At 60.5% G+C, this 14162-nt stretch overlaps 1 protein-coding gene across 4 annotated transcripts in view; it reads right to left on the bottom strand.

The window, feature by feature from the left end:
- Nucleotides 1-32: 32 nt before the first annotated feature.
- The window catches only part of ARHGAP44 (Rho GTPase activating protein 44), a 160967-nt gene continuing 146837 nt past the window's right edge, over nucleotides 33-14162 (bottom strand). For 3 of the 4 annotated variants that reach the window (XM_032431912.1, XM_032431913.1, XM_032431915.1), the window contains 4 exons: nucleotides 13601-13822; nucleotides 9546-9703; nucleotides 6530-6913; nucleotides 33-1389 (listed from right to left, as the gene is read on the bottom strand). In XM_032431912.1, coding sequence (XP_032287803.1) covers nucleotides 1250-1389; nucleotides 6530-6913; nucleotides 9546-9703; nucleotides 13601-13822 — 904 coding nt within the window. In that variant the 3' untranslated portion in view covers nucleotides 33-1249. Of the gene's footprint in view, nucleotides 1390-3413; nucleotides 3465-6529; nucleotides 6914-9545; nucleotides 9704-13600; nucleotides 13823-14162 lie in introns of all 4 variants that reach the window. The other variant, XM_032431914.1, reaches the window with a different exon arrangement.

Below are 14162 nucleotides of genomic sequence, written 5' to 3'. Positions count from 1 at the left end.
GCGTGTCCCCAACACAAGAAGATAGGCCACGCTCAGGGATAATAAATCTATTTTAATAACATTACTTTCAACAACTATTTGTACATGTATTTAAAGGTAACTTTCGACCCCTGGGCTCCATTACAAATTGGGTACGGACCCGTCCTTGCCAGGAAGTGAGCAAAGCTGTTAAAGTTGGTGAATCCCACCATCGGGGCAGAGTTATCTTACACTGTTGTCGGGAAAAATAACTAGGCCTTTAAATTTCTCATTGTACACCTATACATTGGTTTAGTTTGAATGGCTCAAATTAATTAAACAAATATAGATTTCATATATACAAATATTATAGCCTGTATAGGTATATCGGATCTATTTTAAAAGGATAAAATCGGAAAGTGTGACTTGGCATGCATGACCCGAATCTGTCTTGCTCCTTCAATCCTGAAGTGTGACTGGGCTCCCCAAGAACAGATGGGACTCCCCGAGGAGGAAAGGGGTGGGGGTGAGCCACGGCTGAGCGAAGCCCGCCACCCTGCAGGCCCGGTGGCCTCGGGTCCCCGCGGGCCACCTTCCCGCCCTGCGCATGCTCTGGGTAACAGATTTATTGCTAGTCCCCGTGGCCACCCGGGAGGAGAGGCATGCTCCCGGCCCCCACCGAGCAGAGCCCTCGGTGGGCCATCCAGACACCCTCAGAATCACCTTTTCAAATTCAGAAGTACAAAACAAGAAGGTAGGGACCGAAGCTCTCAGTCACATGGTCAGGAAAAGTAAAACCGTTAGGAAGTGAAACAAATTGGGTTTGAAGCCATTGACTTTAGAGCCCACGCAGTAAGGGCAGCCTGAACGATTTTTACACGGGCTGGCCCCCTCCCCAGCTTGTGCAGCAGGCAAAGGTCAGTGCCGGGCCTTCTAGAATCCAGAACTCGTGCGCTGTAGGGGAGAGGGTGTGTCCCCCACCCCCCGGTAGCCACGAGTGGAACCAGGCACCCCGACCCTCCTGCGCACCCCCCCAGCCTGCACCCGCAAAGGACCTTTCTGACACGGAAGCCCTCGGGCGGAGGGGGTGCCGCTTGGCATGGAGGCTGAAAGTGGATCAAAAGAGGCACAAAGTCAAAAGGCAAAGATCAAACAAAAGGCCAGAGTCCCACCCCGAGGGAACGAACGAAGTCTGCCCGCACAGGGAGGGCGATCTGCACAACTCCCGCCTGGCAAGCCCAGGGGCGCTCCGGGGCGGGGCCCAGGTATGTACACGAGGGGCGGGCGCGGGTCAGAGGGCGGTGCTCTCAGACTCCTCCTCCGAGTCCCTCTTCTCTGTCACCGAGTGTCGCCGCGCGTGCTCCAGGGGGCTCAGGCGGAGCGGCGGCCCGAGCTCTACGTGGATGGAGGGGATGTCAAAGTGGACGAGATCTGCAGGGCGGCAGAGAGAGAGGCGGCTGAGAGCGGCGGCCGGGGGCAAGAGGTGGTGGTGACCGGGCCCCCGGGGCGGCCGAGGCAGCCTGCTGCACCGTGGGGTTGGGGTTGGGCTGCTCCGCTCCCGCCCCGTGAGCGCGCACGACCCGAGCACCCCAATCGCGTCGGGCCGGGGACGCTCGAGGAGGAGCGCGGCCACAGCTCCCGGGCCACGGCCTCCGCGCACCCCCCAGCTCCATTCCCGGTGGGCAGGCAGCTCAGGACAGGCGAGCCCACAGAGGACACCCAAGGGGTGGCGGCACGCTCAGCTTCTGGACGCTGGGGGAGCACGGTGGGCCCAGAACCGAGGATCGGACGGTGTCACCCCCTCCTTGGCCTGCCTCGTTTCGGGCCCCACTGAGCCTTGCCGTCACCTTGGGCCCGGATGACAGGGGAGGCGTTCCCAGAACGGGGGTGGCCCTGGGCCAGCCTGGGGTGGGTGGGCTGGTTTCTTCGTCGTTAGGATTTTTTTGTAAAACCAACATTGAGCCTAAGCGTACTACACCAGGTGGACAAACAGACATGTGGACGCTGCGCTAAAAGACATACAAACATGGAAGCTCTGGGACAAAAGGTCCTTCTGTCACCAGCCCCCCTCCCCCCAGTCCTCAAAACGTCATTCCTGTCTTCGTCCCGCTGCCTCAGCACAGAGACGGGTGTCCCAGGCTCGGCTCTGCTAGTGACACTCCTCCAGCCTCGGGGTACAGCTGCCGGCCTGTGTCCTGCCCTTCCGGCTGGGGCCCCCTGCCCTGCAGCGTTCTGCTGCTCGGATTTCCAATCTCCTCTCTGTCATGTGGGGAGAGTGGCCTCGGGCGGGTTTACCTGCCCTGTGGCCCCAAGGGGAATCTGAGCCGGATGACAGGTTTGAACAGGACCTGTCAGCTTGGATGCTGGCTGTTCCCTCAGACCCCTCGGGGAAGGCAACTCAGTCACCAGAGAGCAGGATCGAGGGAGAGAAGCCCCCACCGACTGCAGGATCGGGGGAGAGAAGCCCCCACCGACTGCAGGATCGGGGGAGAGAAGCCCCCACCGACTGCAGGATCGGGGGAGAGAAGCCCCCACCGACTGCAGGATCGGGGGAGAGAAGCCCCCACCGACTGCCAGGGTCAGAAGTGTCTGGAATGAGACCTGTGGGTGGGCAGGCAGGGGACGCCCTTGGGTTGTGCTTGCTGCCCCAAGTGTCCACAGGACCCAGGGCTTAGCAGACAAGAACCCCTGATTCCTGCCGGCTTCTCTCCTGCATGTACCTTGGTTTTAATCTTGAACACCTGCCTGCTGTGGGCAGAGGAGAGGAGGCAGAAACCGGTGTAATGCTCCCCCCCCGCCCCCTGATACTGAGCGAGGAGCCAGCCGGCCAGAGGCCCTGGGGGACACAAGCTCTGGCCTGAATCCTACCACTGGGGGTTCTTCAGGGCTCGCCCGCTGTGTTGGCCCTGAGGAAGGCAAGCTAGAGCCCACCTCGCAAAGGGGGGGGGGGGTCTGCCAGGACGACCTCACGGCCGCAGAGAAGCCGCTCCGACCCCGCAGCAGAGGCTGGCCCGCTGTGCCCCAGGACCCTCCTGGGGACACCTCCCCGAGCCAAGGTGTACGCAGCGACTGGGGCACCGGGCACCAAGGTCTGCGGCAGGCAGCCCGAGGAAGAGAGACCACAGGAAGAGCGGACCTGGGAGCCCTGCGGTTCTAGGCCCCAGGGAGAGGGATCGCGGGGCTGACCCGGGTGCCCGAGAGCCAGAGGCGGAGGGGAGAGCCGGCGAAGCCTGCTTGCGGACTTCCTCCCCGTCTCCTAGCGCCAAGCCAGCCAGCCCGCAGGAGGCCAGTGATGCCCCCCCGCCGAAAGCCAGAGGAGCTCAGGGACCGGGGCGCTCCCCCCCGCAGAGGCCGCGTGGGGGGAGGCACGGAGCGGAGCTGCCATGCGGGGAGGAGGTCCGAGCCACATGCAGAGCCGAGCAAGCGCCGGGGCCCGGCGGGCTGGGGCCGCTTACCCTGAAATCCCCCTCACACGTATCCCCAACTGCGGCCCTCAGGTCACACAGCTGCAGGAACACAACGACAGGATCGGAGAAAGGCATAAACACGATGAAACGAGAACGTGACAATCGTTACGCCGAGTATCACGGGGGGGGAGGGGGTCACACCAAAGCATCACAGATGCTGCACCGGCCGAGACCCGTGCGGACGGACAGAACGACAGCCTGCTGCCAAAGAACATGACGGACACGCCACGGTGTGGAGGCCGGGGTGCTGGTACCACTCAAGGTCGGCCATTCCGGAAGAGCCCAGCGGAAGGCCCCCCAATTTCAACTCCCATGGCGTTCCCCCCTTCCCGTTCCTCTCCGGTGACACCCTGCGCTCCTTCCGGTGCTTTCAGCGTCCACGCTCCCCGGCGCCCCTTCCCTGGGGCGGCTGGGCGGGGCGGGGGGGGGGGGCCTTGGGCTGACCTGGGGTGACCCTGAGCTCCTGCTGCCACCGTGCCTCCGCCCGCGGACGCTCCCATGGGAAACGCGCATCACCAGTACCAGGGACCAGCGACCAGCGGGAAGTGGTGCTGTCGACTCTCGGGGAGGAATTTCCTGAATATTTTATAAGCCTCGGGGTAGGTGTCAGCAGCTGTTCGTTCGCCACGAATCACACCCACAAATAAAGCAGCCAAACCGCCAGGGGCTGCCTGCTCCCCACAGTATTGCAACCTCCTGGCTCCTCCCAAACACTCCAGCTGGACTGGCCTCGTCATGGGCGCCAGGAGCTGACCCCACGGGCTCACTCCCCCTTCCCTCTGACCGAGGGGGAAAGCCTCCCTCCTGCACAGAAACACCGGCCTGGAAGTACAATCCCCGTCGGAAATCCCAGTGCGCCGACGACGTAGGACCACACGGCCCTTCGGAGCACGTGCACAGATGGGTGTGGGCGTGTGCAGGTGATGTGTACTGTGTGTGGTGGGGCATGCATGCGTGCGTGCACCTGTGTGTGCGTGCAGCGTATCTGCGTGTTGCACGCATGTATCTGGGGTGTGTGTGCGTGCATGTGTGCGTGCACCTGTGTGTGCGTGCAGCGTTATCTGCGTGTTGCACGCATGTATCTGGTGTGTGTGTGCATGCAGCGTATCTGCGTGTTGCACGCATGTATCTGGGGTGTGTGTGTGCGTGCATGTGTGTGCACCTGTGTGTGCGTGCAGCGTATCTGCGTGTTGCACGCATGTATCTGGGGTGTGTGTGTGTGCGTGCATGTGTGCGTGCACTTTTGGGTGCGTGCAGCATATCTGCGTGTTGCACGCATGTATCTGGTGTGTGTGTGTGCGTGCAGCGTATCTGCGTGTTGCACGCATGTATCTGGGGTGTGTGTGCGTGCGTGCATGCGTGCGTGCACCTGTGTGTGCGTGCAGCGTATCTGCATGTTGCACGCATGTATCTGGCGGTGTGTGTGGTGGGGCGTGCATGCGTGCGTGCACCTGTGTGTGCGTGCAGCGTATCTGCGTGTTGCACGCATGTGTGTGTGCATGCGTGCGTGCACCTGTGTGCGTGCAGCGTATCTGCGTGTTGCACGCATGTAGCTGGTTGTGTGTGCGCGTGCATGCGTGCGTGCACCTGTGTGTGTGCGTGCAGCGTCTCTGCATGTTGCACACATGTATCTGGTTGTGTATGTGTGCACGTGCATGCGTGCACCTGTGTGCGTGCAGCGTATCTGCGTGTTGCACGCATGTATCTGTGTGTGCATGCATGCGTGCACCTGTGTGTGCATGCAGCGTATCTGCGTGTTGCACGCATCTGGGTGTGTGTGCGTGTGCGTGCATGCATGCGTACACCTATGTGTGCGTGCAGCGTATCTGCGTGTTGCACGCATGTATCGGGGTGTGTGTGTGCACGCATGCGTGCACCTGTGTGTGCATGGAGCGTTATCTGCGTGTTGCACGCATGTATCTGGGGTGTGTGTGTGTGTGTGTGTGCATGCGTGCGTGCACCTGTGTGTGCGTGGAGCGTATCTGCGTTTTGCATGTATCTGGGGTGTTTGTGTGTATGAATCTGGTATTTGTGTAGTGTGTGTGTGTGCACGTGCGCGGCATCTGCATGTTGCGTGTGTGTATCTGGGGGGGGGTGTGCGCGTGCGGCATCTGCGTGCTGCATGCACGTATCCGGGCCGCGTGCCTCAGCTGCTACCTGGGGCGACCCTGAACGGACGCGCCCGGGCTCTGCTGTCTGGTGACACGTGGCCTGCATCTCTGCCAAGACACGGTCCAGCGCTTTGTCTGCCTCCCTGAACGAGGGAGACGCTCGCCTGGCTTTAGCCACGAACACGCCCCGAGTGTCTATTGTCACGTGGTCACAGTATCTGGGGAGATGTTGCAAAAACGTCCTCTTTCTCCAACCGACGAACGGTTTTTGCCCAATGTGGTGTGTTTGTAATTTCACACTTCTACATTTTTCCGGGGCGGCGGGCGGGGGGTGGGGTGGGGTGGAGAATAGCTCCATCTTGACTTTTAAACTTAAAGCAAGACTAAATTTAGTAGCTGCGGGCTTGTCAATAAGCTCCTCAAAGAACCAGGGGGACCGGCATCTTTCCTGAAACTGGCCCTTCTCTAAACACTGCTGGAAATGCAGGTTTCTGATAAGGCTTATTACGTCAGTAGGAAACGGTGTCTGGCTCCCAGCCTCTGGGCTCAAGGTAAGGGTCTGTACCGTTGCAGATGCCCAGACTCCACCCAAGGAGAGCCACAAACGCCTCCCCTGCGCTTTAGACGCCACCGGTCTGCGATCAGAGCCCCGCCCCCCGCCCCCCAGCCTCTCCCGAAGCACCGAGCACCACCTCCGAGTCCTCGGTGCCCAACCCCCCGATTAGGAACAGAATCAGGACCCTGCACTGGCGGCCATCCACTGCGAGAAATCCCGTAAAGAGCCCTTTTGCAGGACAATCTGGATCCCGGGGCTGATGTCCACCGGCCTCATGGGGGGAGGGGGGGCGGCTCCCGAGATGATCGTAGAAGCCACGCGTGGCACCACCCCGGGGCAGACAGACGTGCTCACGGGCAGGGGCACCAGGGATCCCGCCGCTGGGCACACCCAGCTGAGGTTCGTGGAAAACCGTGGCGGCACCGTGGCTTGGTTACCTGTCGACATGCTCTCCCCGGGGGCCATGCCGTCCAGCACGGGGTGCTCCGTGGACTGCGGACTCGCAGCTGGCAGGCTGACTGTGGGAGGCTGAGGGGGCGGCAGGGTGGGTCTCTGTCGGGGCTTGGGGGTGGGCCGAGATTTGGCTGCAGTGCTCGGGAAGCCGGCAGGGGAGGTGAGGGGAGGGGCCGCGGCCGCCGCCGGGGAGAGCTGACCGGAGGCCAGGGAGTACCCCTGCGGGTAACTCAGTCCGTAGGGCGATGGGGTGCTCGGCGGGGTGGGGGACAGGCTGAGCGGGGACGGCTGGCCGGCGGACTGGTCGGTCATAGCCCCCGGCTGGCCGAAGGGGACCTTGGGTGGAATCGGAGCCAATTTCTTGGAAACTGAAAGAGAAAACACAGGCACACACAAGGTCATGAAGTGAAGCCGGCTGTCCCCGAGGCCCCCTCCCTCCGCTCCCCCCCCCACCGCCGCCCCCGCGACCCGGCTCCCGTGACAGCCAATGCAGTTTCTAAAAATTCACCTCAAACTGCAAGTTTTCATGTCTCCCCCTCTGCTCCCTGATCTCCCCTTCCCCAGATTGCTGCCACGATCTACACGGCCTTGGCCGGAGCGGAGAACGAATTTCCCGTGCACGGGCCGTGGCCGGCCGCCCAGTGTCCTCGCTTCACTTCGTGGTGGTAGAAGGTGTCGGGGGTACACGGAGGAAGGGGGAGTTGGTGACACAGGGCCCAAGGGGGACGACTGGAGTGGGGCGGGACAGGAAACGCTGGCTTTTGGCTGCCCCTGCCCACGCCAGCTCCTGGATCCTGAGAGCCACAGACGGCCAAGTCCTCCACCGACTGCTCTGTCCCGCCCCGTCCTGTGTACCTGCCTCCCCCGTTTTCCTGTCCAGACTCGTGCCCTCCGGGCGTAGACTCTGCAGATGTATGTACTGCGGGCTCCCCCTCCTCATGCTGCCTTCATCCCCCTCCTTTTATTGACTCGATCGTGCGACACGATGACGAACACTTGACACGTTTCACGGACACTGAACCCATAAGAATGACCAAATCGGACACCGGGACGATCCCGTCCAGGGGCAAATGTTCTGAGAAAGTGATCACTCAACGTGTCAGGATTAAGCGAGGGCTGCTGGGCATGGCGTTAAGTCCACAAGGAACCGTCTTTTAGGTGCCCAAGGAGGCCTCGGGCACTCTTCTCTCCCAGCTCCGCTCGCCCTCCACCCCCCACGGAACAAAATCTACTCTAACGATGGCGCGTGCTCCCCAGGCTCCGTCAGCGTGCAGCCTGGACAAGACAGGGACACGGGCTCTCCAACGCGGCTTCAGCTCCCTCCCTCGCCTTAACCACCCGGTGCCCTGACAGTTGATCTAAACCTCTGCTCCACAAGACCAAGGACGGTGGATTCCCAGGATTGTAGCAGTTACAAGGCCTCGTGCGTGCAAAAGCATCACAGAATCGTGACCCGTCCTACAAGCGCTTCTCAGCCATCGAACCCGAGCACCGGGTGGCCTCTCTCAGCAGCTGCTCCGGCAGCTCCCGACGGCCGGGCGGCTGATGCCAGGATCGCTCACTGGGTGGGCAGCCGGCGGGGGCCCTAGGCACCAATGCTCCAACACGTCTTCCCCTGCACGAGCCGGAGGAGGGGAGGACCAGGGGACGGCACCATGTTCGAGAGGGCATTTGCCCCTCCTTGGTGGCAACAGGACTAGCCCAGGACATAAAACTGGAGACGCAGTGTGAAAAGACCTAGCGAGCTTAAAAACACAAAAAAGCTAAGTGGGAGCTGGTGGTAGGTGGACCTCCCAAAGGAGGACGCTGAGCGGCCGAGTGCCCCCTGGGGGTGGGACCGGAGGCTTTCCAGGCCACACTCCCCATGTGCCACCGGCAGCAGCAGTCTCACTGGCCCGGACCGGGAGGCCCGACCCCATCGGACACCGTGGCTTAGGCGTCACCCTCCCTCCCAGGACTGGAGGGAGGCTTAAAGGCTCTGCACACAAAGACGACCAGAAAAGTGTGTCCGGACCACAAGGGCGACCCGCTGGTGCCGGACGGGGGTGCCGGGATGCTGAAGTCCCGCTGCCACCGCGGTGCCCCAACTCTGTGTCTGGAAGGGAGTCCCCCCATCTCCCCGCGGTGCCCTGGAACCATGCTCCATGCCTCCCCTTCTGCCGCTCTGACTTTTGGGGGAAGCCAGAAAGGCCAGAACCGAGAACATATTCAAGCAGATGTTCTTTTGAGTAAGTTGGAGGCTTGGCTTAAGAAAGAACGTAAGGTGAGTGCTCAGCACATTTCTTAATAAATGGCTCAGTACAATGAAAAAAAAAAAAAAAGAAAGAAGGTAAGGTGAAAACAGACCGGAAAAAAAAAAAGTTTAAGTACACCGTCTGTGCAGCTCTCCGTTTACGAAATGTCACCGCAGAGCATGTCCTTAGCTTTGGGAAGGTCATTTCAGAGAGAATAACTGGGCCTCTGAGCGCGGGTTCCGTGGCAGATCCTGGGTCGGGCGGCTCCTGGGTCATTGTACAGACTCTCAGCCTTCCAGAAGCATCGAAGGCCAGCACTCCCGTAGCCACAATCCCAATTCCCTGCTCCGTGTCACCTTCTAGAAACAACCCCAGGGGGAGGCAGCCATGCCGGACCCCAGCACAAGACTCCACACAGCATCTCAAGAGGTGGCGGTAGGGCCTGGCAGGGTCCGTGGAAGACACCTGTCGTCGTGGACAATGAGGTCTGCACAGAGGTCTCAGTGTATGGGATGCAATGCCCTGCGTACCTGCCCCCCCCCCGCCCCCCAGAGCCCGCTGCTCAAGTGAGAGACACGAGGAACAAAGATGAAGTGGTCCCTCTTGGAGTTGGTTAACTGCCCAAAGCTCTTAACGCCCAGCCCAGGGGTTTTTCACGAAGTCACACGGTCTCTCAACATCCACGCTAAGCGAGGGGCACGAGTGTCTGGGCAGCGTGAGAGCTGTCCCCAGCCGGAGACCCGCGTGAAGGGTCGCGGTGCCGTACCTTTCCGGAGAGTGTGCGGGCTCTGGTCGGGGGGCGGCTGGCTGGGGCTGGCGCCTGCTTGTGCCCCCGGCTGCGTCCCTGCGCCGGGCGTCCCCTGGCTGGAGCCTGCACTTCCCTTCTGCCCAGATCCCGGAGAAAGCTCCTTGCTTTTCGAAGTGCTGGAACAGAAGCACACGAGACGAGTAAGCGCCCCCGAACTCCGCGAGGCCAGCGCAGCACCAGCCTGTGGGTCGCAATCCCACGTGCTCCGCTGGGCCAGCTCCTGGTCTGCCCCACGCCCTTCGGAGATGCTCCGGGAGAGGTGACTGTCCCTTCTTGGGCTCTGGGGACCTGCGTTCCTCTCCGACCTCCACACCCCAGGTGCAAGCGCCCTCTCCACGCCTCTGCCCTCTGTCTGCCAGGAGCCCACGAGCATCCCCACTCTGTGTTGTGGCCACGGCTCTCTGATTCCCCTGACCTCCACAGCACAGCCCCGAGCAGGGGGAGGCTTCTGGGGCCCAGCCTGGTAGCAGTCCCAGCAGGTGGGAGGGTGAACACAGCCCCCCAACCCCGCTGTGCTCCCAAATATGGCCAGTTCAAGTCCCAGCCCCCCAGGCTTGGGGGGGTGGTCAGGGCCAATGGCAGGGAGGGCCTTTGGCATCCCTTGAACTGACAAAGGGACACCCTCAGTCACCATGTCCCAAAGGGGATGCATCCTTCACTGTTGCCTCTCTGCCAGGCATTGTCCTAAGGAGCGAGCACATACTCCACAGAACAGGGACAGCAAAGAGATGGCCAGCTGGTCACTCCCCCCCGTCCCCCAACATGCCCTCCATGGCAGACATTCCTAATCAAGCTCCAGATGTCCCCCCACCCCGAGCCCCTCCAAGGATTCTCGCTCTTTCTCCCACTTCTGCTGGAGGCAGCCCGTAGCAAATCAGGATGAAAACTACCTGTCACCCTTGTTAGAAACCACCTGGATCCTGATGCCCTCGGGTATCAGGCATGGGGCTAGGGACCTAAATCTTTCACAGTGTGAAGGCTACCTCTTCCCCACAGAAACAGGCAGAGCCTATTTTGATCCCTAAATTTATCCAGAGGCCCCAAATATTAAAGACCTAGAGATACGCCACCCCTTCCCAGCGGGGTACGGCCAGAAGGGCTGGGAGGCAGGGACCGGGGCTGGAACAGCAAAATCCAAAGTACAGCTGGTTTTCCCCAAGTGAAGGAGTTAAGGGAACGTCATGTTCAAGGCTGCGATAAGCTCTCTCCTTCTCAGGGTGAGCTTCAAACCACACCTGGGTAATCCCCCCCCCCCCCCTCCCCCCCCCCGCCGCCCCCACCACCAAAGCCATTTCATCCAGAGGGGCTGGAAGAGCGACTCCCTTCTCTGTTTAACGAAAAACAACTCGGGGGTTAAGAACCTGTCTTTTATTCTTCCTCAGGCCCAAAGTCACCAGGCACCCAGGTATTAAGGCCAAGTACCTATGTACCCTTCCCTCCACCTCTGCCACCATCAAATGGAAGTTAAAATGATAAAAAGAAAACATAAAACAAGCAACAAAACTTGCTTCTTGTGGGATACCAGACTCTTCTTCCTTCCTTTGGATTGACAAGACATCTGCCCCGGGAGTCTAGGGACCAAGCAGCTCGTCCTTTTCCCGCCCACCTGATGCGCTCCCCCCACCACCACCCAAACAGGTATTTACCTACTTAGCCTCGCTGCTCTCTCTCCAGCATAGGTGCAGCTGACCCAGTGGGGAGAGGTGGGGCGTAAGATGGTTACTAAGGAGCGCTAGATGGAGGCAGCTTGGTTAGGACACACTCAAGGACAGGTTAGTTCTGGGGACACGTGACGCAGCGAGCTGGGGTGCGAAGGGGCAGGAAGCAGCGTTCAGGGGCAGAGTTAATGCCAAGCAGAGGAGTGGGAAGCGAAGGCTGAGCCTGGCTGGAGAGAGCCGCCAGGTCTGGATGGGGTGGGCCTGGGTGGAGAATGGGGAGGCTGGAGCAAGCCAGAGGGAGGGGAGGGCCTGACATCCGGGGGGTGGGGTGGGGGCGGACAGGAATCCGGCAACTGGAGGAAACATCACCTGGGCTGCAAATGTCCAGAAAACAGAAAAAACAAACAAAAAAACCAATGGAACACCCGTTTGTATTGGGAAGAATCCATGTGGGCAGACAAAAAGAATGGTAGAAGAACATGGGCACCCAAGGGAAAGCCTTGGAGCTGGGCACCCCCAAGAAAAAGGGACAGTATGAGCAATGACAACGGCCTCTTAAATACTCTGAACCCACGGGTGATGCTCCCGGCTCATGAGTGAGTCTCGGGGCCACCCATCTATGACATTCCGGGAACACCTTCAGAAGCCGGGGAAATCCATCTTTGAGGGGCGTTTTCTACAAATATTTTTAATAGGTCAAATAGTGTTTAGCACGGGGTGTCGGTTGTAAGATGGGAAATCAGGATGAAGCCAAGAAGAGCGCAAAAAGGGAACCGTTGGAGATCTCCTGTCTATTCGCTCATTTCCTCCTCGTCAGCCTCTCTGGTCCACGGCGATCCTTCTCTGCATCTCTGCAGGACTTGCTCTCCCGCACCTGCCTCTCCCAAGGGGACCTGACGCCTAGCGACTGCACAGCCAGGGCCGGCGTCCTCGTGCCCTGAGCTGGAGCCATCAACGACCCGAGCACATCCATTGTCAGCTCCCCACTCCTGAACGCTGACTGTCCCGTTTTCCTTTTGTCATTTCCCTACTTCATGGGGGAAATGCCTTCTACTCACTAAAAGGGGAGAGAAAAAAAAAAAAAAGAACCCAACCCTGCAGTCCCTTCATTTAGGGAGGCGGTATTTGTGTGTGAGTGTATGTGTATGATAAAGATCGGCTGAAGGGGCGCCATCAAGTGTCCGACTCTTGGTCTGGGCTCAGGTCCTGATCTCAGGGTCATGAGATGGAGCCCTGCATCGGGCTCCATGCTCAGCGCGGAGTCTGCTGAAGATTCTCTCCCTCTCCCTCTTGTGCTCTGTCTCTCTCTCTCTCAAATAAATAGATCTTAAAAAAAAAAAAAAAAAAAAGGAAAAAAAAGATTGGATGAAAAGGTTCAGCTTCCCAAAGCCTCCAAAATTTTTTTCAGCAGGACATGGAGGAATGCTGCCCCCGCTAACAGAACACACAGCGGCCTCAGATTTGAAGTAGTTTTCCCACTTCTCAGAACTTGTGCCATTCCCACTTCCAGGATGCCCCTTCCGAGGAAGGGCCGCACGAGGCCCCCCTCCGCTGGGACCCTGTATGGCCATGTGCCCTGATTCTGTGTCTGGTATCTGCGTGCTGGGACAGGACTGCCTTAAGGGCACAGACCCCACGTTTTATCTCTAGATGGACTCCGTCCCCCATAAACATTCACTGAACTAGGGGTGCCATGAGCTCGCTCGCTTTCTTCTTCCCTGGAACAAATGGAAACACAACCCAGCATCACACTGCACGGGGCCCCAGGCCGCGAGTGACCACATGACCGCCACTCCTTCCCTGATTTGCGCCCGCGTAAGCAGGGAAAACGGCTCCTCCGAATCTAAAGGTAGAGAGGAAAGAAAGGGAGAAATACCGCAACCCTGCATTTCAAAACCGGGAAGTCATTCCGGCAGAAGAGGAAGGGGGGACGAGAGTTGGCAACTTTCCGCTCTCACGGCCTTAGCGAGCTGCCACCTTACACGCTTGCTGGGGGATGCTATTCTCGGGAAGCCCGGGAACTCTCGGGAGCAAGGAGGCAGGAAAGGAGTGCCCACATTTGGCCCTGGGATGCCTGTCTCCCACTCCTGTCTTTTAGGGTAAAGAGCCAAGGGGGCAGGGAATTCAGAGTTCTCAGCCACTCATCATTGGGAAGCTCCATCCGACAATTCCGGGGGGAGTTGGAGGGGTGTGTGTGCTGGGAATCCTGGGAATCCCTCGCTGCGTACCAGCAGGATGCAGAACGCCAAACGCAAAGGCTCGGGAACGGGGAGGTGACAGCATCCTGGAGCGCGGCCCACCCGCCCCCGGCCCGCGTGCACGCGCGCGCGCCACGGCCGGCCTGGCCCCGCTTACCTGGTGCGCTCGGCCCCGGGCTGGAGGCCCAAGCCCGACGGCGACAGCGAGGGCGCCGCGGGGCCGTCCAGGGGCTGCTCCGGGAGGGGCGACGGCAGAGGCGCGGCAAGCTCGGCGGGCGGCGCGGGGGGCTGCATGGTGGGCGGGGCGCAGGACGCCTTCCTGCCAGCCGAGGAGCCTCTTCGAGCCACCCAGGACGTGTCCATGACCCTCACGCCCATGCTGGCGAGGGACACAAAGACACCCGCTTACCCACGCGTGACCAGGAGCACGCGCCCTCCCCCGCGCAGCGGACACATTCAAGCACGTCCGCCAGGAGAACAACAGCGCAGCCTTAGCACCCTCCTGGGCCCGGGGAAGCGAGGCCGGGCCGGGGCGCTGCGACCCGCACGCCCGCCCGAGGCTGCTCCGGGCCCGGCCCCCGGCGCGCCGGGCGGCTCCGCTTCCTCCCTCTGCCAAAGCCAGCTGGCCTCAGGACCTGCGTGTGGAGTCCAAGCTCGCCCCCAGAGCAGAATGCAGCCTCTCTGGGGGCACTCACTCCCAACCCCCAAGTGGGAGATGG

This window comes from Phoca vitulina, unplaced genomic scaffold (assembly GCF_004348235.1).
Source record: "Phoca vitulina isolate PV1807 unplaced genomic scaffold, GSC_HSeal_1.0 scaffold47, whole genome shotgun sequence".
Lineage (NCBI taxonomy): Eukaryota > Metazoa > Chordata > Mammalia > Carnivora > Phocidae > Phoca > Phoca vitulina.
Note: the sequence above shows the minus strand (reverse complement) of the source record. Positions and strands in the feature narration are given on the sequence as shown.